Source organism: Pecten maximus, chromosome 13 (genome assembly GCF_902652985.1).
Source record: "Pecten maximus chromosome 13, xPecMax1.1, whole genome shotgun sequence".
NCBI lineage: Eukaryota > Metazoa > Mollusca > Bivalvia > Pectinida > Pectinidae > Pecten > Pecten maximus.
The window spans coordinates 20,242,556-20,270,311 of NC_047027.1; the positions used below are offsets into that span (position 1 = coordinate 20,242,556).

Sequence of the window (27,756 nt, forward strand, 5' to 3'; positions counted from 1 at the left end):
CAAAAAAGCAGAGCTGACTTGTTTTCAATTTGACGTTTTTATTGATGTTTCTATTTAAATATTTACATTTTATGACAATGCAAAGCTGTAAACTAACGAGAAATACGCGTGATTAAAAATACTGAATACCATCCAACGCGTGCACGTTATGACGTCACAATTGTATCCATTTCACAGATATGTCGTCTTTGTTAAGGATCACATTACCATGTGATTAATGACATACGACTGATCAAAAATGTACGACAGGGAATGTGACATAGCAAAATACTTCATTACCTACATATGTATCAATGTTACCACGATATACATAACATTTCAATGTAATCTTGCTTTAGTGACAGAGTTTAGACACAAACATATATTCCAAATTATTACTATACAACGCCATGCTTAACTAAAACGGTAGGTACGTTTGAAACTTATATTATTATTATCTAGAATGAGACATTCCCTAAAAAATGTAGGAAAAAACTTTGCATTTCAAGTTGATTGTTGTATTCTACTTATTATATTTCTATGTATAGTGAGATAATATTTAATGTCACTACATTAGTATATACACTCTTTTTTACGTTATTTCCTTGTAAACCATGTACACTGTTTTGTCGTCATATCGACCTCTTGTTACACACTATGTGTGTCCTGAGTGCATAGAAAAATATCTTCCGATCAGGGCACAGGGGATTTCTTCAGGGGTGTCTTCGATATAGGGGACATTGAAGACACGAAAACAGATCTTCTGCTTCCACACCCCCTCATTTCTAGTCTCTAATTCTCCGGCAGTATGATAATCTGGGGGTGTGACTCTACGTAGGCTGCTGATCGAAGGATCCATAGTTTGAGTCCCGGTCCGGGTACTTTACTCCGTTTTATTACAATTGATACTTTTAATTCACCAGACCTTCCTGGTATGGAAGCTTACCAGGGGTCTTCTTCTAATGACACCAGTCTGACATTCGGTCATTAGCAATGAGTTCAGAAAACATGCATACACCATTGTCTGTTCAGTAGTGTTTTACAGTTAATATCTTGTGTATGTGCATTTTGAACAATTAATGGGTATGATTTCGGAAGAAATCCTCAAATACACGTACATAGCAAATAACAGTTTTACATAATGAAATACCAATATTACTGTATATTTGCGGTCATTGAGAATAGCGCGAAAATTAATATCCACCGAATGTTTATACAAACTGCAGAATGTTTACAAGGCGGTGTTGTGCGAAATTTAATATCCGCGAAGTAGGTCCGTCTGGGAAAACCGTGAAATATTAGCTCTGTGAAAATTAACCACTAGACATTATAGTCATGGGGTTATCCTATTTCGTGCGTTTAACCTTCATTATTGTATCCTTAAAATACACATACGTATTATTGAACCCCATAAACATACGCATGTCGTTGAAACTCTTGAGGAATAGTCCAAAAGTATAGCATTTGTTCCACCACCACGCCCCACGGGAACTTGCACAATCAGTACTTGAAATATCATTATCTTTATCCTGAGTGGAAAAATACATGCTGTTGTGATCGTAGAAACCTCCATTACGTATATTGGTATAGGCATCCGTTATTTCAAAATCGCTGGACATTGATAATTTGAAGAAAGTATTGTTATCGGCAACGCTGAAATTGTGATACCGTGCAAAAAACGGTTGGTTTTCGGTTTTGATTGTAAAATCAAAATATATGTCACTGTCTGCAACGGTAAGGTCGTGGAGAAACTCTAAACCGATCCAAAAATCCCCACCCGCTGAACCGAAGAAAAACCGATAGGCTTCCCAGTTTCTTTGAAAGTCAACGTCTCCAATAGAACGCCTTTCAAACAGGGTCCATCCACCATTGTCCATGTCACAGAAAGTGTTGACAGAATTGGTTCCATCGGGCGTTATTTCGTATACACCATTTGTAGTGTTTCCAGCAAGAAACAGGCTCTTGCAATCTGTAAATATTATAAAAGTAAATATCTAAAAATTTGATGAGAAGGTTAATAAAGGCTATGCCAGTTGTACGACCTTTTTGTACCAACATAGACGACCATTTTAGCGATAATCTTATTATTTTAGCGATTTTAACGACGTTCGCGCGCTAGAAGCAATCCTCTTAATTATGTTATTTCACGTTTCCGCCAATATATAATAATAGATTTTCCATTGTTTGTTTGCAGAATGCAGCTTTCTCATTTGGTCGAGGTTTTCTTTTCATACCGCTATGAAAAACGTTAACGGCGCGAAAAACTTGACGCCATAAAACGATCAAAAGAGTTCCCTATCAAATAAGTAAAATTGTACATAAAATGTGTTTTTAAACTTGAAATACAGTTACAGAAATTCATTATTAGCATTTATGTCAATATTGTTTTAGTTTTATAAGGGTATTGAAAAAACTGTTTGCACACTTTTGTAACAATCCGCTACATCGATCCATACAGTTTGCAAACATTTCTTTGTTCGTACCCCTATGAAACTATAATACATAAATATCATGCAATGTTTAATTAATTCGGTTTTGCTGTAAGATCAGGTTTGTGTTAAGAAATTCTAACACGTTTTGATACTTTTATCCATATTTCCTTTTGCCAGTATAAACTTTTCTGAAACCTGTTGTAAAGGACTCACACAACTAAATAATTTACTACATTATCTTACTAGCGCCCCTTCCATGCATTAGCTCGTTTGAAGTTCAAGTAATGTGAAATTTATATCAAATTAAAGTTTGAATATTTGTTTGTTATTGTATAAGTTTAATGTCACAAAAGAGCACACGGGTACTCGAAAGACAGTTACCCTGACAATTGCAGTGAACTTGAGAACCTTTTTACACCTCGAATCCTACATATATACGTCATTCTATTTTCAGTAGTAGGGCATATTTTTAATTTTCCAAGTCTCAGGACCCTACTCATTATTTTCGTCTATAGAAAGTACCCATTTCATATGTTATTTACTCAGGAAAACAGCTACAAACCTAAGAAACACATTTTTCCCGGAGACTTGGTTCAGGTGAAACACCAGCTAATTGGTTATTTAGTTGTGGGACATATTCATACTGTGCAAAGCAGGTCAAATTCATTCTAGGTGACTTTTCAAAGAAACGCGTTTCGGAAATATTTCGTTCAGCAGACTTATGTTTACCAAATATGCTTAACTTTCAATAGAAGAAATGTAACGGAAGATTATACCGATGATGTTCCTGAACCAAAGTGAAACCACTTCATGGCATCATTATACGTATTGATTCAACTATATATGTTAACATGGGTATTGGATATGCCAGATCTTCATTGAAACGTTTGCCCTGCACGTGAGGCGTAAGAATGGTACTTGCTGACCACATTACACCGTCGTATTAGGCGACTAAATTTGGGATATCATTATATCTTCTTAATAAACTTCTTCCTTATTGCTTCCTTAACACTACCTCACATTTTGCCTTCATTTGAGCATTATTTCATGTGAGCATAATTTTAGGTTCTGCCCCCTGACGAGCGATATATGTTTAACGCTCGGCATTTGAAAGAGTTGGACGACTGGTTTGCCTGTTGTCAGTATAATGTGACCGGAGGTATATTTCAGTGAGGTAGCACTTTGAAGTCGATGCAAGTTTCGCGCTATCACAAGGAAACAAAACACGAGTAAACCCCAGTCTCCCAAAACAAGCATCCATATCCTGCACGCATGCATTTTGCACCCAAGGGAGGCCGTCCTAAAATGACATTGGTAGCTGATAGGACGTTAACAAATGTAAAACCAAACCATAAACATACATACCCTTTGAACAAATAGACGTTTCTGATAGGTATGCGTAGCCTGTAGGACAGACACATTTGCCAGATCTACATTCAGCGGAGGTGATATGGGAACAAGAGGAATCGTCGTTACAATCCGATCCAGAGGCTAGAGCTGTCAAATAAAGTACTAGGAGACGTTAACCATCATCATCATCATCATCAGCAGCATCAGCAGCAACAACAGCAGCATTGACACGGGAGAAGTCGTTTATAAGTTGGTAAAACTTGCTGACCAATCCCTTTGTCATTTTTGTATGTCAATAAAATATGTTTAAACTAAGCAGCATTGGTGCAAAAATGATTTCAACAAAATTAGAGTTAACTGTGAAGTTATTCTCGTTGTAACGAATGGTCTTGTTAAATTGTCATCGTCAATATAGTTTCTATATTTATTGACTATTTTATTCTACAAATGCTTAAAAGTGATTAGAAAATCTAATAAATATTTTAATGAAAAATACTGTGAATAATATAAATGAAAATAAGGCTAGAAAATGTCTGTAAGGCATAAATGCCCTCCCGCTGCCACCCCGGAATACAGTTTGGTGAGGACAGCGATAGCTAGATACATTGGATCGGGACGGGGACGGGACGGGGACGGGGACGGGGACGGGACAGACTTGGGTAACAATGTATGCCCCCCTTCCCCTCCCCCAACACACACACACACACACACCATGCATTTCATTTGATGACGGGGCATATATATATAAAAAAAAAATGTATCGCACTGATGCGAAAGCTAAATATCTTCCTAAAAGTTAATAGCGAAGTTGACGATATTTAAGAAATAATTAACGATGATTCGTGTATTGTTGCAGGATATACAACGAGGACGAGGATATTTTGCAATTAAATTAATAACGAAGGCTGCAGGCCTGAGTTATTAATTAAAATTGCAAAATATCCGAGTCCGAGATGTATATCCTGCAACAAGACACGAGTCAAAGTTGATTATTTCTATTCTACCATGTACTGTTTAGTTCTGAGATCGACCTCTTTCTAATAGAAAAAAAAGCAAAGAAACCCCGAGAAAACCTTGTAATTTATTTCTGGAGTATTGCATTATTTGTTGATGAAATATACAGGCAATACAGTACTACGATCAAGAGCATCTATCATATGGCATTGATTTTGAAAAAAAAAGGATAAAAAAATTAAAAAAAAAAAAATAAATAAAAGGGGGGGGGGGGGGGGGGCCTTCGTAGGATTCCGACTCGCATCGTGATAAAAATTTATTGAAAGATTAATCCATTAGCCCACTCGGCTATAGTAACCTTTTATAAACTGTGTGAATATTAGATATATAAAACTGTAACAGCCATGACTCACTACCGTGTATTATTGGCACGAGCGTGGGTTATTGGAAAATAATACATGGTTTTAAACCAATCAAAACTGGCGTTACATAGCAAACATGGTAGAATGATCACCCGGGTCTTGAGTACAGTTCTACTGATCTGTTTAAATGTCGCTTACCTAGACAGCCTTCGATCTGATCTTCACCTTGCCATATTCCCGCAGGTGTACAGGTGACATTCCCGCCTACCCAGTAGTAGCCATTGGCGCATGCGTACTGAATGGTTGACCAAATGTCAGTTGATACTCCAGACGTTGTTACATAGGCATTGTAGTATGTGGTAGGATCCGGACATTCTGCACATTAAATTTTAATTCATTTTTTTTTAATATGTACATTCTATAAATGACCTCTGAATGACATTGATGTTTGAAAAGAGGTACTGATACCCACTCCGATCTGATAGGTAACTACTAAAGGTAGAAACCTCAACAAAATTTTAAATATATAAAAGATTCTGGCGTATATCACAAGATTTTAGTTACCATAGCTATTTGTTTTCTTAAGACGATGCCTCAGGGTACCGATATATGTCTACCAATATGTTTCCTTTGTCATTTTTTGTTTCGTTTTTACCTATTGTCACTCTCGTTTGTGGCCCTTATGACCTCCACGGTGTTGATGGGCCGTAAAGCATTCATATCTAACTATACAATGACGCCTATGTTTGTAACTAAAGGTAACAAATGTATTATAAAGATACAAAAATGAATCATAAAATGTTAAATTACATATTGTAGGTACATTTTAATGGTCGATGCATAAAAACAACCACATCAATCGATCGTCCTCGTTTCCAATATATTTTTAATGCAACTAGTGGCGTCTGTTTTCAGCGAGAACAAAACATCTTTTAATTGAAATGCGCCGTTTATACCTCCGTAAGTAAATATATGAATAATACATATCAAAATTTTAAAACATTCAATGTTAGGATTTGTAATCTACTTAAGAAATTTAACAATACAAACAATGTTAACATTTCGATATACGACGAAAAAAAATGTACAATACATTTATTAATAAAATGTTACTTAGTCTGTACAATGACACTACAATATACTGTTTCAAACTGTATGTACTTACCAAAAACAACACATGTTGTCTGTCCGCTTCTCAATGCTATGCATTTAGAATGAGTTGGGCATGCGGTATTTTCACAAGGACCGGCAATCGTCTGTAATATACATAACATATATTAACTAGAAATTGTCATGGACAATTTGACGGGTTTTCACACCTTTGACAATCTTAAGGGATCATTTACCTTTATGACCTTGAATGTAGGTAAAGGTCATTCATTTAAACAAATTTGTTAGACCGTTATTCAAGCATGCTACAGACCGAATATCAACTCCCTGGGCCCCTTGGTTATTCAGAAGTCGTTTCAAGATTTTAGCCAATTTGATACATGTGACATTGAATTTAGATTAATGTCATTCATTAGAACAAAAATTTGGTAGCCCTTCAACAAAGCATGCTACTGGCGAAAATCAAGTCCATGGGCCTCTTGGCTTTGTAGAAGATGTCGTTTAAAGATTTATTCATGATTGGGCAATAAACATATTTTAGAAATGAAAAAATGGAAATTTGGTGACCTTTGACCTCAGAACAAACTCTTATATCTGACCTCTGACGTTAAAACTTTTGTGAGTAAAAGTTAGCGCCAGGCATTATCTACAAATAACATCATTACGTGACCTCGGTAAAATGAATCCTTTGTGAGTTATGGCCTTTTTAAACTTTTTAATACATGACGTCATGGCGGCCATATTGGAATTTTGACCGACCCCATGATAACAAGACTTGGTCAGTACCATATAATAGTCATTTTTTTACAGTTTGCGCTGAATCTCACTGGTGGAATTCGAAAATACAGAAAATGTGAGTTGTGGGCATATCCAATGGAACCAAAATATTCAAAATGGCGTATCACGTTAACGACAAATGTTACCGAAAAATTAAACATATCCAAATCATCAGAATGACATACTACATCATACAATGAAAAATTGTTGGAACAAATTTGAAAAATAAAAAGTTTCTAAAAATAGACAAACTTAACCCCTAAAGAGCTTTTTTATTTGACCTTTGAGCTTAAAGTTGTCATAATATGAAAGTTAGCCCCAGTACTAATGTACCATAATATTATAGCATTCCCTTTGTATCTTAAATACTTTTTGAGTTATGGGCATTTCAAACTTTTTAGGAATGACGTCATGGCGGCCATATTGGATTCTTGACCTACTTTTAAAAGTTTTTGACACGTGTTCATACCTTGGTAAATAACATACTTGAAAGACAATTAGTCTAATCCTTACCAATCAAAAGATTAATACGAAACAAAAACGGCAGAAGAATAATAAGAATAAGAATAAGAAACATAACGAAAACAATAGGTCTTTTCACCAATCACCTAATAACGTTGATATATACATGTAGTATGTTGGAAGAAGGTATTGCAACATGAAATAATCTAGTCACTGCCATTTGACTAGGTTCCATCTTGAATGACATTCATGGCTGCGTTCCCAGCCTCGTTAAGGGTTTAAGACGGTCGCCGCGCGGGAAGAGTTAATATCAACTTTAGACGATTATTATTATTTTTTGTTTAAACATATTTGAACACTCAACAGATCAAGAATTGAAAAAAAGTAAAGTAGTCTGTGGTCAAACCCGAATTAGGCGACAAACACCGTTAATACTAATCTACTGTTCCTGCCTCTCAAACTTTCAAATGTCTGTCACTTCCTGTGCCACTGATGTCTTTCTCAGTGTTACACGCCGCTCATTCAGGAATAATCTATCACAACCTTTGCCGCCCGAGTCAGGATAGACAAGGTATATACTTTGTTTGGAAAAATCTATTAGTGTTGTATATATTTTTTGAGTGGATTGGCAAATGGCTTCGTTTTATTGTCTGGACAGTTCGGAAAATTCACTTATTCAACTTTGTTGCTGAAACCGATATATACCATAGGATACCACATTTTCATCTGAAATATAAACATTATTAATTCTACGAGAACTTATAACAACTTGTATTAATCACGTTTGAGGACCCGGATCGAAGCGTGTGAGGGGTTTTAAGAGGTGAGGAAATAGAAATACCCGGAGAAAACCCACGTAGTCAGGTACCTTTTCACTTCCGCTCGCGGAATCGAACTCCGGCCACATAGGTCAAAGGCAAGTGTTTTACCATTAAGCCATCCGATGTTCTATACAACATTTATAGTTATGTATGTTAAGAAAGAAGAAGGTGGTGAGTAGGTTTAGCTATTATCAATAAAATGTGAAAAACAGAAAACTGACTTAGTAATGAAGCTATAACTCTAACCTAAAATCAATAAAACCAGGGGAAATACAACCAAACAATAGATTATCATGGATACCCTTAAAAAGCACAAGAAAAACATGATGTTTGGATTATTTTGTTTAACGTCCTATTAACAGTTAAGGTTATTTAAAAACGGCCTCCCGTGCCGTGCGACACGCATGCGTGTGGTGAGTGCGTATTTGTGTTTTGGGAGGCTGCGGTATGTTCGTGTTAAGTCTCCTTTTGACAGACGGGAACTTTAAAACATGATCAAGTGTTCCGAAATGACAAGCGTTTTCATCGACACGACAACCGTGATTCGAATCTAGCGCAAATAAGATTAAACATTATTTACATGTAACCATTTAAAGCTTTATAGAAGAAACAGGGTCCATAGTTGTAAGCGTGTAAGATCGCCTATGTCTGTTTGTGGACAACTGCTATCTTATATTTCCATGAAAGTTAAAGTTATCATTCACTCCACACGGAAGATAAATCACATATCCTGTTTCTTATGAACAGAATAAGAATTTTCTACAGTGGGAATATGAGAGTATCCATACATGCATCACCGTGTATCAAACAAAAAACGTTCATCTTACACATAGTTGGAAGATTTTATATAATAATATTATTCTGAATTGTTAAGATAAAATCGATATGATTTATACAGCTCTGGAAATTAGTATGAGTGAAAATTCCCGCTATCGGCAATTACTGTTACTACCTGAGAGTCAGAATTCAGGAAAGATGAAAAGTTACCTTTGATAAAACGTTCTATAAAGTAGAAAATGGCCGTCCTTTAGTTTACAGACCTCCATCATGCTTCGGGAATAACAGAATTATATTACTTTTGAAAGTTATCCAAGATGGGTTTTTTTTGTAATGTTAATGGATGCCGAAGTGAGAGAAAATGACTTAAAGAGAGTCGCGATAACCAACTTCCGTAATATGCTAATACATGTACTAAAATTCACCTTATATATAACTAAGGTAATGGCCAGACGTAATTAATGCTTGTTGATAAGCAAATGGTTCCGTTGTCAACAACCTAACTCACATTTTCAGATTATGGTTTAATCCGGATTTGATCTCGATTTGTATGGCGGTCTTAATCTCGTTGTACAATTCCAGAAGATTCCATGCATAATTTGTCTTCGATTAATCTATTTTGAGTTTGGATTATGGTTTTGTTACAATATTCGGTTTAGTTTGGTTTGGTTTTATTTGTTTAACGTCCTATCAAGAGCTTAGGTCATTTAAGTACGGTCTCCCGTGCGTGCGATATGCATGCGTGTGGTGAGTGCGTATGTGTGTTTTGGGAGCTATGTCGGTACTCTTGGTTGTTTTTGTAAAGACAAGCATTAGGTACAATTTTCCTAGACAAAGGTCATGATTATATCATTTAAATCTACTTCGGTGTTAATTATAGTGTATACCAATGAGAAAAGTGATTATATACAATATATAGTTCAATTATTTTATTACTTTCGGCCGTACGGTCTATCAGTCATAAAACATTGTACATGAAATGCATAAATTACAGCATGGCGTATACAGCAGGACATAATATAAAGAGAAGGAGACATCATAACATCAATGATTAGTTTATTAATTATTTCTTAATTTAGTAGCTTCGCGTATATATTTCCCTAGAGAACACAGTTCCTTTACATTTTGTTCTCTGAATAGCTGAATTAGTTTACAAATAGATGGGATATTCCAGTAATAACGTTTGATGTATTTTGTTCTTAAATTTCTATAACTATTACATTAAAGAATAAAATGATGTTCATCTTCAATTTGTTGTCTAGTATAACACATATTACAAAATCGAGTTTTATTATATCTACCAGCTTCAATGGCTAAACAATGTGCAGATAGACGTTTATTACATTTTTACCAGTGAAATATCAAAAATTATTCATTCTATATAAGTGATATATCATATTTTTCACTAGTGAAAAATATCACTTTTGCTGATTTGACCAATCAAACTAATGATTAGAAAATACCAAAATAATTGACCAATCAGAAAGCCCGACAGGAGAATTTTAACGCCAATTGGTAGAATTAACATTATTAAATCCATTTTAGTTTCACAATTTAATCATTTATTTATCTCACTACCCAACCCAGATTATAGGTTTATTAGTAAGTTAAATACTATTTTCTTTGAATTTTTATGGAATAGCAAAGTTGACAAAGTTAAAAGAGATGTAATTGTTCAAGACTACATTAATGGTGATTTAAAAATGATAAATATTAAGGCTTTCATAGACTCTCTTAAGTTAGGTTGGATAAGAAGATTATTTTCTAGCACCTCCAAATGGCAAGCAATTATAAAAACATATGTGAATACTGATATGTTGATACAGTGTGGCTCAGACTATTTACAGCAATGTGAAAAGAAATGTAAAAATTTGTTTTGGATAGATGTTTTGAAAGCATGTAGAAAGTTTGTTACATCAAATGAAGTAGATATAAATATTAATTGTATAAATGCGTATCTGAAGGCACCATTATGGTTTAATGACAAAATTACTATGGACAAAAAGTCTGTTTTTTTCCAAGACTGGTATAAGAAAGGAGTTGTAAATATAAATGATTTGATAAAGGATCATAATGCTGGTACATTTTATACGTTTCAAGATTTTACACAACTGTATCGAATACGGACTAATTTTCTCCAATTTCATAGTGTCATTTCAGCTGTAAAAAAGTTCAATCCCAATCCTGTTCTCCCCATGCTGGAAATAACACGTCCATTTATTCCAGTAAACTTTGATTTTTTTTTTAAACATTTCAAAGGGTCAAAACACTTTTATAACATTATGATCAGAAATAATATTGTGCCCTCAGGACAAAGAAAATGGAATTCAATTTTTGATAGAAGCAATATTTACTGGAGTCAGGTTTTCAAACTTCCGTTTATTGTAACTAATAACACAAAATTCCAATGGTTTCAATATAGAATCAATCACCATATTCTTACAACAAACTCTCTTTTATTTAAAACTCGAATGGTGCCATCGCCTTTGTGTACACTGTGTAACTCAGAGATTGAAACCATTATTCATATTTTATGGGAATGTCAGGAGGTTCAAAATCTTCTTCTTAGCTTTGAAACTCTTTTAGATACACTCCTTATTCCTTTTGGTTTTAATAAAGAATCATTTTTATTTGGTCTTCTCACACAAAATGTAAATGGTAAAATCGATAATGAAATTCTCATTGTAATTAAACAGTACATATATAAAATGCGCTGTCTGCACAAGTCCTTAAATTTAAATGCTTTAATAAATACTATACAGGACTATTTTAATATACAAAGATGTGTAGCTTATAGCAAAGGAGGTATGTATAAGGAGAGATTTAGAAACGAATGGCTAAAATGGGAAAAATTAATTAGGTTATAGCTTTCATTTCATAATATATTTAACTGACATGTCTCCTAGGCTCTAAAACACTAAACTGGTCAATAATTTTGCTTTGTTGCTCTGATAATATATTGTGATTTTTCCATCCCCTTTCTCTCCCTTTTTTGTCTATTTATCTGTCTATTTATGTATGTCAATACTGTCTGTATGTCTGTGTCTCTGTTAAGTCTGTCTGTGTCTTTCGGTCTAAGTAGGTTGGTGTTAGTCTATGTATCTGTTTGTCTGTCTGTTTGTCTGTACATGGATGAATAGCAGGATAATAGAAACAGAATGTGTGTTTAATATGCATTTTCTTATATATGTATGTATACAATAATATATACAACATGTGTAGTATGTGTGCACTTGTATGGGTATATTTGAGTTGTAGTAGGTGCGGTATGTGGATATGTTTTCATGTAAGTGCTGTGTGTACATGCCAATGGATGGATATCAAAATAGTACATGTATGTGTAGTAAAGCATGTGTGCTCATTGTCATATGCAATAGTTAGTATATGACTATATGTAGTACGTATGAACATGTATATGTGTATAGTGTTGTGTACATGTATGTATATGTACTAGAACATTCATGTGTGTGGGAAGGTGTTTGCGTGGGGTGTGTCATTCTCATTCATCAGAGTTACTTCCCTTCGTTTCATATGTCACTCGGTCAGTACGGTGGTGTAGCTTAGCAGACTCTGGGGGCGAGAATGGGTGTGTGTTGGTGTGTATGTGTGTGTGTAAGCTTGTGCGTAGTAAATTATAATAGAAATACACATCAGTGCTGAAAGGTGTGAATGACCATAAAATGTAGATGTCTTGTGTTTGTTGATAATATATGTTTAACTGAATAAAAAATAAATTACAAAAAAAAAACAAAAAAAAGCACGACATATATGTCAGCACCTGGACAGGGGAAACTACTTTTTTTGTTTACATTAGGCCTAGTTAGCATACGGGGTAGGTTTTTCGTTGATAAAAAATGTAATAAACAGAATATCTAACAGTGTTACGCACTCGTGAAAAATATCAAAATATTAGCCCCACTCGTGAAATATATTTGGTATTACTGAAGACACTGTTAGATATCCTCTATATCTTAGTAAGACAAATTCTATATATTTTAGGAATGTATTTGGTAAGATAAAAAGGTAGTGTTACATTGTCCGCAAAATGTTTAAATATACGACATTTTGCGGATGACTCTAATACATGGTGTAGGTGTTGCTGAGCTTGGTGAGAACGTCTCTGCTTAATAACTGGCAAAATATTGTCGATATAACTTGCATACAATTGCTGGTTTTCCCATAAATATCCAAAACCAAGCGAAAAAAGTTCATTTCTAACAAAAGTTGCCCAATTGAAACAATTTCTTGTATTACAAATTCTTAAAAATCCATATGCACGATTTAAAATACAATTTCGTGTGTCAAAATATTTTCGATATACATTTAGCTTGCATACAGTACATTTGCTGGTTTCCCCATAGATATCCAAAACCGAGCGAAAAACGTTCATTTTTAACAAAAGTTAATCATTTGAAACACTTTCCTGTATTACAATTTCTTAAAAATCCATATCCACGATTTAAAATACAATTTGTATTCATTCTAGGAAGAAACCCTAATTGGGCATCAGATATAATGTCATATGATTCACTCCTTTTCAATAACATACGATTTAATATTGAAGTAAATAATTTTCCAAGACAGCTTAACAAACTGATACCCCTGAAATTGTTAGGATTCGATTTATTTCCCTTTTTATGTACACGGCTCTAGACCATGCAGTCGGGAAAATATCCTGAATTTAAAATTTCATTAAACACAACGCGGGTGAAGGGAGAGATTTCCCTGACAGTATAACCATTCATTTAAAATACCATCCAACCCATGTGCTTTTCCACGTTTCAGTGTCAGAATTGCTCGTGATATTTCTTATATAGAAATTTCATAATCTAATACATCATATACTGGTGTATCGTGGTCAACTTCATTATCTACATATATAGCAGAACCACTATCTAAGTCTGTATCGTTATTAGTATTTACGCCATTAACACTTGAGAGATCCTTAACTATTCATATTAACAATTCAAATTCGTTTGAGGTCTCGATGATTTTTGCCTTGATTTCTTATAAAACTGACGCGGATTATACTTCCGCAAATATGCTAGCATGTCTCCTTCTTATCTCTTATATTGTCTTTTTTCTTGGATTCTAATATCTAATAAGTTTCTTTACTTTCTATAAAAAAATTCTGTGATTGACAGACGATTTACAACTATTGAAATCGCGTAAAGCGTTTTGATACAGGTACCATTTGTTTTTGACCTCAACATCAAACCATGGCATGTCTTCACGTGTGTTAGTTCCAACACTGAAAAGAATCCTATTAGCTGCATGTGATTTTGTGTCCAGCAGGTCCCTTTGACATATAGGCGCCGACGGTAATCATTACCCGAACCAACTCATTTATGCTAGAGGTCGATATATTTAGATTACATATTAAAATCTAAATAGTGATGATCATTTGCTCCGGATGCCATGTATTTATTTATTGAAGTTCGCAATAAGCGTTTAAAAAACTTAGGGCGTCTGTTAGGCGTTTTCGTCAGTAGGTATGGTTCAGTGAGACAAAGCTATAGCGCCAACATTAGTTTCGCGTTATCACACGGAGACAAATACATGGACACCACGACGCTCAACTAAAACCAGAGGGATACAATGTCGATGTTTAGAGAGAAGACGAAATATAATATCCACAATTTAATCGCCTCTTGTGATCATGCAATATAGGTACGGGAGAAAATGAACCTAGTTATTAATTCAAAGCCTTGCTGTCAGAGCAAGGGAAAGAAGGTACCAACAAGGCCTTCTGATTCACTGTTAAAAATATGATAATATAATCAGAACGCTTTTATGAAATTTTAATAGAATACCGAAGTGCGAGATAACCAACGGAAATGACTGATAGAAGATTGCGATAGTCACTTGCCGTAATATGCTAATACTAGTTACTCTATTATTTGCCAGACGTAACTTATGCGTGTTGATATGTCTATGGTTCCGTTGAGAACTACGTTAACACCCTAACTCATTGGACTCAATCCGGATTTGACCTAGTTTGTATGGCGGGTGCCGTCGATAAAGCACAAGACGCTTAAACTTCCGGAACACGTGGATTTAATCTTCGTGTACTTTTCCAGGAGTTTCAATGTTAATCAATACTTCTGTTTATAATTTGTCTTCGATTTATTCATTTGAGATTTGATTATGGTTTCGGTATTATGTCGGTATTCTGTAAAGTTTTTGTGAAGACAAACATTATGTACAATTTTCCTAGACAAAGGTCATTGTTATATCAATCAAATCCACTTCGGTGTTAATTATAGTATATACCAATGAGAAAGGTGATTATAGTTGAATATTGAACAGAACCTAATTAGCTTCACGTGATGTTGTAGCATATAGACAACGACGGGAATCTTTATCTGAATCACGCATCTAGAGGTCGATATAATTACATTACATATGAATAGCTAGACATTGATAATCATTTGTACCGCATGCTACGTAAGTTGAAATGACAGTTTTGATATAAAAAATGGCCTATGAAGAATGTATTTAATTATTGAAGTATGGATTTTATTGATTGAATGAAGTTCGCCATAAGCGTTTGAATAATTTACATTGTAGATCTCCTGTAGGGTGCCTTCGGCAGTATGGTTTAGTGAGACAAATACGAGGACACTAAACTAAAACCCAAAATGATGCAATGCCAGTTGAGGCAAGAGAAATAGTACGATCACAAATTTAGTCACATCTTGCGTGAAAATTAACTTTTTATTAAACCAAAGCATTGTCGTAGGAGCTAGGACGAGAAGGTACAAACACCGTCGTTTGTTTCTCTGTTATAAATACGATAATATATTTTCAATGAAGTGTAAAAATGTCCCTATACTTTTGGTTTAAGCACAAATAAATCAAAATAAAACTATGCTACCTCCTATTATTCAAACTGTGTTTTATTTGTCAATTTCCATAAAGTTATACAAAAGGTAATCATAAACAAGTGTCAAGACACAATTATATGAATCTGACACCCATATACATATGGATTTGCTTAAGATATGATTTTACATGTAAATACATTATATATACATGTTTATACATGCCAAAGAGACTAAACGTATACTATACAATTTTATTTATTTATTGAAATTTTACAAAATGCAAGTATTCGTACAATTGTATTATTGATTCGAATATTTATACAATTTAAAAGAAATAAAAAAAATATGCGTGAAAATTAACTTACAAAAATGTCACAAAAGCAAATGACAAAACCAGGGCACATTAAGTTGATCTCTCCAATAATCTACTTTATAATGGTTTCGTTTCTATGTCGGTTTTCGTTTTTATTTTCTAAGATGTTTATTTTGAAATGAACCCATTCTTAGACACGAAGACACTCTATTGTTTGTATGAGGTCATGTACGTCATAAAAATGTCCACATTGTAGTAATTTATTGATTAATTATTAATTGAAGAGTTTAAGTTACGAAAATTGGTAACAGTTTAAACAAACTCGACACAAGATCCAAATGTTTATCAAGGCTTGTGTAAACTCTCGAAAGGTGACTGAGTATACTCTCTGGAATAATAGCGGTAATTTGTACCGGTAATAAAGGGTAAAGTAATGACCAATACGTAAGGAAATCAATCTTCAATAAATATTCACATGTATTATCGATTATTAAATATAATTACGTTGTGATACTTGTGCAAATATATACTTCAATCGTCATACTTGTTGATTGAAAACGCCCGCTAAATAATGGGTTTCAATATTGTGTTTGAGAAGGAATCTACTAAATATTTGTATAAATCGTTGGCAGGTGCGCTCTAAATGATATAAGTATATTACTATCTACAAAATGTCCTACATATATGTTATTATCATTCACAGCAGATGAAAGTGTAACGTAACAATGGTTAGGTTATAGTCAAAGGATATTTGAGTAAAAGTTCTCTTTATTAAGTAATGTAAATATTAATAACATTTGAATATGAATTAATCAAAATATGAAGTATATATATCAAAAGAATAATATAAACTGAGGAGTTTTGGTCCTTCTAAGATCCGTCAGGACCAAACTTGAGGAGAAGAGAAAAACACAAGATATACCGGATAGCTACAATGTATATGTCTTCTTTCTCATCGACGAAACCGTAAAATAATCTAGGCGAAATCCGGACAATGCCACGTTCTCAATAAGAGAATCGGGTATAGAGGTAATCAACTACTAGACAAGGTAAACAAATACGTATGTATGAATGCGTTTATATGATTAGCAGGTAGGATAATGATTCTCTGTTTTAAAAACATGACAGACATCCAGGCGATTTTAAATTATCCCTGCAATTGTGACACCAAATACGTAACAGTTATTCAACAAGCAATCCGCAAATAATGAAAACAATAATAACAATTAACATATGCTTCAGACATAAATTTAATTACTCGTGTCCTGGCCGGGCCTTGAACTCGTACACAATGGTCCAAACCCATTTAGCATGAATTACCCCCTCGGTTATAAATATTGCACAGTAATTATCTGTTTTCAAATGAATTGGTGCATGCGACATCAGTGGATACATATTTATGTATTATAGGCCAAACATCATTTAGTTTAGATATTATTAGTCACAGAATAAAGGCGAAAACCAGAACAATACACAAACAAATTAATTTAAATGCTATCATTAAGTGCATGACAATAAACGTTTCATTGACGGCTCGTCTAGGTCGATGGATTTTTTAACATGGTGTGACAAATGTCAATTTTACAACATTTTACATGTGTCAATATAAGTTGCTAAAGTTCTCTTTTATTTGTCATTCTGAATGCAAAAACGATTTTTGAAATTATATTATACAGTTGTTTCATGCCTTGTCAATCAATAGTCACAAATCTTCCCCAAGGTGTTAGGCCAATCCGATAAACTACTGTTTTGTTACCTTAATAATCAACACGATTTCACATACATGTATAATCTATTTTATTAGACTGTGGAACGTGTAAAAAATCTTCATTAAACTGTTTATTCGAACTTCAAAGTGGACGCTTCCTTGGCCTTGCAGTACGCTGTAAGAATACATAGAGACCCTTTTATGACATTTTATGTGGTAACCGAATCCCTGGTTTCTATTAGATCGGAGATATATTGGCTGGTCAAGAGTGGACAATACTGAATTTACATTTACACGCAGAGTCGGGTAACAAAACAACTATAGAAATACTTTTAAACATTTTCGAGTCTAATGTCTTTCTCTGTGGGGTTGAATGCACCAATCGGAAGTGAACAGATATTAGGGATACTTTGACGTCCACCAGATGAAGTTACCATCGAATAATCCTGTTTCTTTTCTATTTAATGTCTCACGCCCGCTTAATAGGGGAAATGTATTTCTTTAACAGTAGCAGTATGTTTTGTTTGTTTGGGTTTTTGTTTAACGTCCTATTAACAGCCAGGGTCATTTAAGGACGTGCCAGGTTTTAGCGGTTGAGGAAAGCCGGGTTACCCGGAGAAAAACCACCGGCCTACGGTCAGTACCTGGCAAACATATTTCTATTCATGACAAATTATCTTTTCTGTGAGTGACAAATGTAGATTTGGTTGTATTAATAGTTATTTATCTGACGTTTGCTTGACGTACCAAAATATGTCACGTGACCAAAGATCCATATCTTACAGCATTAAAGGTCTGTCAAAAGACCGCGGTTCACAGTAAATACCCTAGAATATTGATATACACATCGATTTATAATTCTTCACGGGTCATAATATTTGGATTACACTAGGCACAGTGTAATATCGATTTGTAAATTAATTGAGCGTGTCCAATTAAGAGTGTTAATGATATCAAAAAAGTAAACAAACATGTTGTGTGTTCATTCTTCCACAGGTGGTATTAACTATTTCTATAATATTACTATAAATTATTATGAATCAATTGGGTCGGTATCTTTTAAGTCTTTTATATATCGTGTATCGGAACAAAAATCATTATGAACATTGTACTTCCGAATACATAAGCACATTGGAACTGCCTTGTCTATAGAGAGGGTTGGTTAACCCCTCGTGACCTTTAATTTGTTACATGTATGACGCTGCCGCTTAATCGTATACTATCGCTGTTTGTCCTTTTTTCGTGTCCGTTAAAAAACTGGTTACGAAGGTAAAACTCAGTTAGCAACATCCGGACCATAGCAACAATTTTTTTCCACAAATAACTGTCCACAGCGTTCATCTGTCTGTAGCAACCATATGTCCATAGCTACCACCTGTCTGTAGCAATCATTTGTCCATAGTTATCACCTGTCTGTAGCAACCATATGTCCATAGCTACCATCAGTCTGTAGCAACCATCTGTCCATAGCTACCACCTGTCTGTAGCAATCATTTGTCCATAGTTATCACCTGTCTGTAGCAACCATATGTCCATAGCTACCACCTGTCTGTAGCAATCATTTGTCCATAGTTATCACCTGTCTGTAGCAACCATATGTCCATAGCTACCACCTGTCTGTAGCAACCATCTGTCCATAGCTACCACCTGTCTGTAGCAACCATCTGTCCATAGCTACCACCTGTATGTGGCAACCATCTGTCCATAGTTACCACCTGTCTGTAGCAATCATTTTCCAAGGTAACCCCGAGTCTGAAGCAACGAATCTGCCCATATATTACATATATTGGTATTATAATGTATGTGCATATGCTATATTGGCCATACTTTTGTAGGTTGGGAATGTCTTCGCTATTCTGTTACACGCAGCATTACTCTTTGTTACCAGACACAACATCAGATTAAAACTATCGCATTATCCAGGTTCCTATTACGTCATATAGACAGATTAGATAGTGCCGACGGTATTGATCGGTATTATAAATAATTTACTGATCATTAATGCACGCTTCTAAATTGTTCCACAAACATCAATACTAGAACGAAATATATTGCATCCTTTGTATTGACGTTACAGTGAATTGGTTACATTAGAAAATAGGTGACAGGTTTCACACGATTCCAATGTTTAATTATTCTCTCATTGGGACCTGGGCAATAGGCATATTGAATTACTGATAAGATACACGTTTACCACAAGGATATCGATCTTATCGATCACGCAGTTAATATATATACATGTAAATAAACATATGTATTGCATAATGTGTTTGATTTTCCTTAACTCTACGCATAAGGTTTATTTTCAATTATTGCAGGGCTAAAATGACTATAGCACGGTCACGTGCGAACTACTTGATCACCCGTGATGTTTCGGAACTTGGTCACGTGCGAATTATCGAACACCTGTGAAGTTTCGGAATTTAGTACTACCATTTCCTACCAGCGTCAAAGTAACACAGATGTCAATTTATTGTATTGTATATATGTTATATGTACTGATGAGCTGTAAAGCGTAAACTCAATCAAATGAATTGAATTGAATTGAACACTGCCATACGACAGTCATGGTGACTTCTTGACCTACAAGAAAATCGAGAGTTCAGTGATTCTGAGTGTGTTTTAGTGATTATGTAATAAAACAGGTATATGATGGGTGTCTGTGCAATAGTCCAGCCCAGACACACATGATATATTTGAATATCATAAAAGAACTATTGTAAAACCTTTTACCGGTAAGTTCGTGCATGTTAGTAACTTTTCTCAGTCACTGATTTTTAAAAGACAAATCAGTACCCCGCTCGTCTACGTCATAGGGACCTGATACAAACTCCTATCCCAGAGTCCATATTTCTACTACATCCCCACAGGGACCTGATACAAACTCCTATCCCAGAGTCCATATGTCTGCTACCTCCCCACAGGGACCTGATACAAACTCCTATCCCAGAGTCCATATGTCTGCTACATCCCCACAGGGACCTGATACAAACTCCTATCCCAGAGTCCATATGTCTACTACATCCCCACAGGGACCTGATACAAACTCCTATCCCAGAGTCCATATTTCTACTACATCCCCACAGGGACCTGATACAAACTCCTATCCCAGAGTCCATATATCTGCTACATCCCCACAGGGACCTGATACAAACTCCTATCCCAGAGTCCATATTTCTACTACATCCCCACAGGGACCTGATACAAACTCCTATCCCAGAGTCCATATGTCTGCTACATCCCCACAGGGACCTGATACAAACTCCTATCCCAGAGTCCATATTTCTACTACCTCCCCACAGGGACCTGATACAAACTCCTATCCCAGAGTCCATATTTCTGCTACATCCCCACAGGGACCTGATACAAACTCCTATCCCACAGTCTATATATCTGCTACATCCCCACAGGGACCTGATACAAACTCCTATCCCAGAGTCTATATTTCAACTACATCCCCACAGGGACCTGATACAAACTCCTATCCCAGAGTCCATATTTCTACTACATCCCCACAGGGACCTGATACAAACTCCTATCCCTTAGTCCATATGTCTGCTACATCCCCACAGGGACCTGATACAAACTCCTATCCCAGAGTCCATATTTCTACTACCTCCCCACAGGGACCTGATACAAACTCCTATCCCAGAGTCCATATTTCTGCTACATCCCCACAGGGACCTGATACAAACTCCTATCCCACAGTCTATATATCTGCTACATCCCCACAGGGACCTGATACAAACTCCTATCCCAGAGTCCATATTTCTACTACCTCCCCACAGGGACCTGATACAAACTCCTATCCCACAGTCCATATGTCTGCTACCTCCCCACAGGGACCTGATACAAACTCCTATCCAAAAGTGTATGTGTCTGCCACATCCCCACAGGGACCTGACACAAAAACATCAAACAAAGGGATCCGTTTATATGCGTTATACCCCACAGGGGCTTGTCTCATAATCATAACTGGTCTGTCGCGACTGTGTCGTTTGGTGATTAAATATTACCGGAATCATTCGTGATAGCATAAGACTTTCTCTAATTACAGCCCGATTGCAAGATTCAAGATTTTTATTTCAACACTCAGGTACATGAAAACGCGTTATCTGATGATCATAACAATTCACATTGTTAGGCGAGACAGGATGGACAGAAAAGAAGCTATATGTATTACATTGATGTTTTTCTTCTTCTAAATTACAAGAAACAACAAGTTGCATGTAACATGAAGGCCTTGGTCAATGACTTTTGAGTAGCGTTTTCGGCCTAGATTTCGTACCACAGACGAGTTTAGGGGCCGCGGTGGCCGAGTGCTTAAAGTGTACCGACACTTTAACACTAGCCCTCCACTACTGGGTTGCGAGTTCGAAACCTACGTGGGGCAGTTGCCAGGTAATGACCGTGGGCCGGTGGTTTTTCTCCGGGTACTCCGGCTTTCCTCCACCTCTAAAACCTGGCACGTCCTTAAATGACCCTGGCTGTTAATAGGATGTTAAACAAAAACAAACCAAACCAAACCACAGACGAGTCATATTAACATACGGTAAATATGTATGCAGTGTCGCATGTCTATCTAACATAACCTTGAGTGTTCTACTTTTGCTAATAATGTACAAATTAATTATCTGAGACATAAAGTGTGACAACGGAACCACTTTACATTTATGTAACAAGGCAAGCAAGACATCGACGGACCTTATTAAAAATCTATTCTAATATCAATAAAATTTTACCGTTTTTATCAATTTGACATTAAAATTGGAAAGTATTGATAGGGGTTTGAGTACATTTAACGTTCTATGTTCATTAGTTTCATCATTCCTTGATAATGAATTCGTTCCATATGGTTGAAAATATCGCCGGAAGATAGCATATTAGATATGATGAATATTGTGTCCTTGGTTATTAATCTATTCGTGTCTCGGGATTAGATGGTAGGATGACTGGAACTACACGCAAACCAACGGTGCTTTGTAGTTCGTGCCGACTAAGGTCTCGTAGTTAGACATTTTGTCTATCAGAGAGCTTCCATGTAGGTCAACATCTATTAAACGAGAGCAGATATGAACAAAAATATACATTGTATGTAAAATTACAAGAAAAATATGACCAGGTGTCCCAGAAGTGCTAGCGTCGTTTGCTTCATTGACTACGCCCACTAGCAAATATATGGCACATATCAATACGTATCGCACACATCTGACTAAAAATCGCAAATTGAAAAAGAATGATGTTGATTATATAATTTTTCTCGTCGTCCTAATAAAGCGGCATATATGCACAAAATATTTTTCTGTCCATCAGAAGTCGACATGTGTCGTGGAAATCGTGATAATGGGAACAAGTCCTTGAATATCGAATCATATAGGATATGTAAATACAGCTATCTAGAATTGGGAAACCTTAATTGTCACTCTTATCACACAACTTACTGCCGGCTACGTTGTTAGTAAAGAGCGAGGAAAGCGCCTTTTGTTGAAGAGTCTGCAGTTTTCTTGATCTACAAGGTGGATCCAATCAATATTGTCAATGCTTTTCATTATTATCATTATTTTGTTGAAGATACCAACTGATCAATTTACCTACCGTACTTTTTTGTATATGTGAAACCGAAATGGACTTTGTAAGATCATTGTTAACTGTTACGTGGGCTCTTCGGTATAAACACCCCCGTATGACAACAAATGCAATTCGGCCAACAGGGGCAAAGTCTTCTCCAATGCCCGACCGTTCCGTCGGGGCGTTTCCCTTAACTAACTCGCCAACTCATTAGCTGCACGTGCATGTCATGCCAATACAGACGTGCCACTAATAGAACTACTAGAATAATAATTTCGCGCTTATATCTTTCTAGTCAACCATGCAAAATATGAATTCCCAGGGGTATGTCAGTTGTAGTTTCGGAGATCTGGTCTACGAACTCAACAAAGATAATTCAATCACTCACTATTTCATCTACAGTGTGTTTTTATCGGCACTTGTTTAACGAAATACGCAGGTGTACTTCAAAACTATGTACTTATAACGCCGTTAACATAACTTAGCAAAGAAAGCTCTCATTACAAAAGGACGAATGCGTTCCTTTGGTTAAAGATGTGGAATGGAAGTGTAAGGAGTGGACGTCCTATGAAATAAGAAGTAAAAACATTAGAAAATACTTTATTTACAAAAATATACCCAATATAGAAAGTAAGTCGTGAAAATACTATATTGGTTTATCCATACTTCACCATAACCAAGACTGAACAACATATCTTTGACACATTCAACCCAGTTAAATACAGTATTAGCTCATTTCTCCTGCACGTGCATGTCATGCCACCACATGCGTGCCACTAATAGAACTACTAGAATAATAATTTCACGCTTATACCTTTCTAGTCAACCATGCAAAATATGAATTCCAAGGGGTATGTCAGTTGTAGTTTCGGAATTTGGAAAAAAAATAATATTCACAATCAGTTGACAGGACCTCACCCCTAGGAAGTGTAGGTCGTTTAGAGACGCGTTTCATAAAATTATCTAATCAAGATAAACGTGCGATGCTCTTCTCAGAAATATTACACATTTCAGATGAAATTAATCAGGATGAGTTAATCAGACAGAGGGTTGGCGCCAAGAGAAGCTCTGAGGAATTGTCCTTTAACCCTGTTTTGTAAGACCAAGAAGTAAACAGAGCCAAAGTTCTCAAGCACTTTAACCACGGAGTTTGATATCTTTTTCGCCGTTTGTTCACAAGAGGTGGCAAAGTGCAATATGTTCTCACATATTTGGAGCTAAGATTTGACTGCGTCAAATTAAGTTCGTTATGTAGGTTAATGCATGAACAAAATAACTCAACTAACAAGGCTGTATTGCGTACATGGAGAGACTTTAAAACTTAAAATTCGTTAAAAACAGTACGACGAAAATAAAATGCCGAGTGTCTTGCGACGTTGGTTACCATACTTGCTAAGATAGCATAGTTCCAGTGAAACGTTTCGTTTAATACCTTTTACGTTATCAATGAATTGATATATTCGCAATCCAAAATTTCTGTCGCAGAATAACGATGGTTGTCAAGCACAGCGTGTATTGGTAGGGATTTAGAAGTGACGTTGTCAAGTGTTCTCTAAGAACTCTACGCTTAAGCCACTTGTTGTTAGCTTACCTCGTGGTCACGTTAAATTTGCAGCCACTTCCGCAATTACCAGTATAGTTTTTGACAAAATACTCACTTGGCGTGAGTTTTTTTAGTGCAAATATGATCGGGTAACAGGAGAAAACACTAAAATTGCGTTGATCAGTCCTTTCAAAAGGGCGAAGTATAGTTGACGTTCCGATTGGAACACCTCGGGTATTTTTTTTAAGGTTTTTATTTCGAGCTTGCCGGTAAGGCCCGAGATGTTCTGATTGGTTGACGTTCCGGTAACGTCACAAATAGACGATGACACAATAACGTTACCGATTCCCGTTCGTATCAATGCGCTGCTAATTTTTTCACTGCATATTCGTTAATTTTTTCGCATTACAGTTTACTAAGCAGAAGAAGGGATAGATTCAAGTATAATTTGGTAACGCACGAGTAATCTGTAAAAATTTGGTAACGCACGAGAAATCTGTTATAATTTGCAACGCACGAAAATTACATTTGCCTGCTCAAGATTCAGTTAATTTTCAGAACTAAATTTTTGGTAACCTACCTGTTCCCACTGGTTCCTCTCAAGATAAATAACACCAGGGGCTACGTCAGTATGTCCATTCGTGGATGTTACAGACTCGGTGTTTATCGTACACTGAAGTGTAGACCTGTCGAAGTTGACGGACAGACATGTTGAAAGTGCACTGCATTCTTTCAGACATTGCTGAAGTCCTTTTGTTTGATGTATCACTTTCCGCGAGCTGTTGAACGTGACGTCATCCTGTTTGGATATGACGTAATTGCAGTCTGCTTCAATACAAGGCACCAGAAACGCAATCAACGAAACGAGCAGTGACAACCTGTTGAAAGGTGTACAGCTAAGGAAACGCGTCCTCATTTTAGGACCACTGTTTGGTAAAATAAAGTCTGCAATGTTTTTCCACTAAAATATTTGTTGTTTTTTATGATACAACGCTATCCTCATACTTCAATAGAAAGTCGCAGTCTAAGCAATGTCTAAACATCTGATGGAAACTCCGTACGCGATGTAGTTCTTCCCCTAAGTCCCTTTCAAGACCGTGTTGCTGTTGTACGAACATTGCCCACTGTAACTATGAAACCGTAGTCACGTAGCGAAATATAAAACCCGCCGTTCTTGGAGTTGACGATTCAATAACCGTCCTATCCAAAGAGACGAGTCCATATCGGTATTGGCTGAATCGTTCGGGAGGCGCTAACGGGGTGTAAAGGTTCTATAAGTAGTTTATTAATATGCGCAAACGATCTCTACAGGAATAGATCCTTAGATATATATCAGTAGTATTAATAAAGTTCACTGGTGTGTCGAGTTTTCTCGAGGGTGTGATGACATGTCTGATACAATCACGTGGGTTTACAAAATGACGGACAGTAAATAATTAAGTTAAATTATATCCGTATTGTCGACAATTTACTAGTAGAAAATTTAAAAAAATGTAACTTTATTATAAGGAGTTATTTATAGGGTGATTCAAGTCCGTTGAATAAATAATTTAAAAAATTGGAAAGCCACACCCAGAGTCTTATTTCAAAAGAATATCAGGATATATAATATATTTGTACTTTTTTAGACTAAAAGGGTTGATGAAACTGATGGTACCAGTTTCTATAACATGCCTACAAGTAGATACAGTATATTATCTCCAGTTCTGGGCCATCAGATTTTCAAGTACATCCCAATAATGAAGCTAACCTCTGTTTTAAACCCTAGTCTGTTAGGAAATATAAATGGTACTGCATTGCGTATTCCAAAGATATCAAAAAAATATTTTAATAAATGTCAATTATTCCACGTTCTACTACCCAGTGGGTAATATTCGTGGGGTCTACTGCCCAGTGTGTAATATTCGTGGGGTCTACTACCCAGTGGGTAATATTCGTGGGGTCTCCTGCCCAGTGTGTAATATGCGTGGGGTCTACTGCCCAGTGTGTAATATCCATGGTGTCTACTGCCCAGTGTGTAATATTCGTTGGGTCTACTGCCCAGTGTGTAATATCCGTGGGGTCTACTGCCCAGTGTGTAATATTTGTGGGGTCTACTGCCCAGTGTGTAATATTCGTTGGGTCTACTGCCCAGTGTGTAATATCCGTGGGGTCTACTGCCCAGTGTGTAATATCCGTGGGGTCTACTGCCCAGTGTGTAATATCCGTGGGGTCTACTGCCCAGTGTGTAATATCCGTGGGGTCTACTGCCCAGTGTGTAATATTCGTTGGGTCTACTGCCCAGTGTGTAATATTCGTGGGGTCTACTGCCCAGTGTGTAATATTTGTGGGGTCTACTGCCCAGTGTGTAATATCCGTGGGGTCTACTGCCCAGTGTGTAATATTCGTTGGGTCTACTGCCCAGTAGGTAATATTCGTGGGGTCTACTGCCCAGTGTGTAACATTCGTGGGGTCTACTGCCCAGTGTGTAACATTCGTGGGGTCTACTGCCCAGTAGGTAATATTCGTGGGGTCTACTGCCCAGTGTGTAATATTCGTGGGGTCTACTACCCAGTGTGTAACATTCGTGGGGTCTACTGCCCAGTGTGTAACATTCGTGGGGTCTACTGCCAAGTGGGTAATATCCGTGGGGTCTACTGCCCAGTGTGTAATATGCGTGGGGTCTACTGCCCAGTAGGTAATATTCGTTGGGTCTACTGCCCAGTGTGTAATATTCGTGGGGTCTACGGTCCATTGGGTAATAATCATGGGGTCTACTGCCCAGTGGGTAATA

General features: G+C 36.2%; 1 protein-coding gene across 1 annotated transcript; it reads right to left on the reverse strand.

Moving 5' to 3' along the window:
• LOC117340974 lies at positions 1-26,146 on the reverse strand. Its single transcript, XM_033902762.1, has 5 exons — positions 25,564-26,146; positions 6,243-6,333; positions 5,276-5,452; positions 3,777-3,908; positions 1-1,948 (listed from the first exon to the last, which is right to left on the reverse strand). The coding sequence occupies exons 1-5, from the start codon at positions 25,897-25,899 to the stop codon at positions 1,326-1,328; spliced, it is 1,359 nt and encodes a 452-aa protein (XP_033758653.1). The 5' UTR covers positions 25,900-26,146; the 3' UTR covers positions 1-1,325.
• Between the last annotated feature and the right edge of the window lie 1,610 nt (positions 26,147-27,756).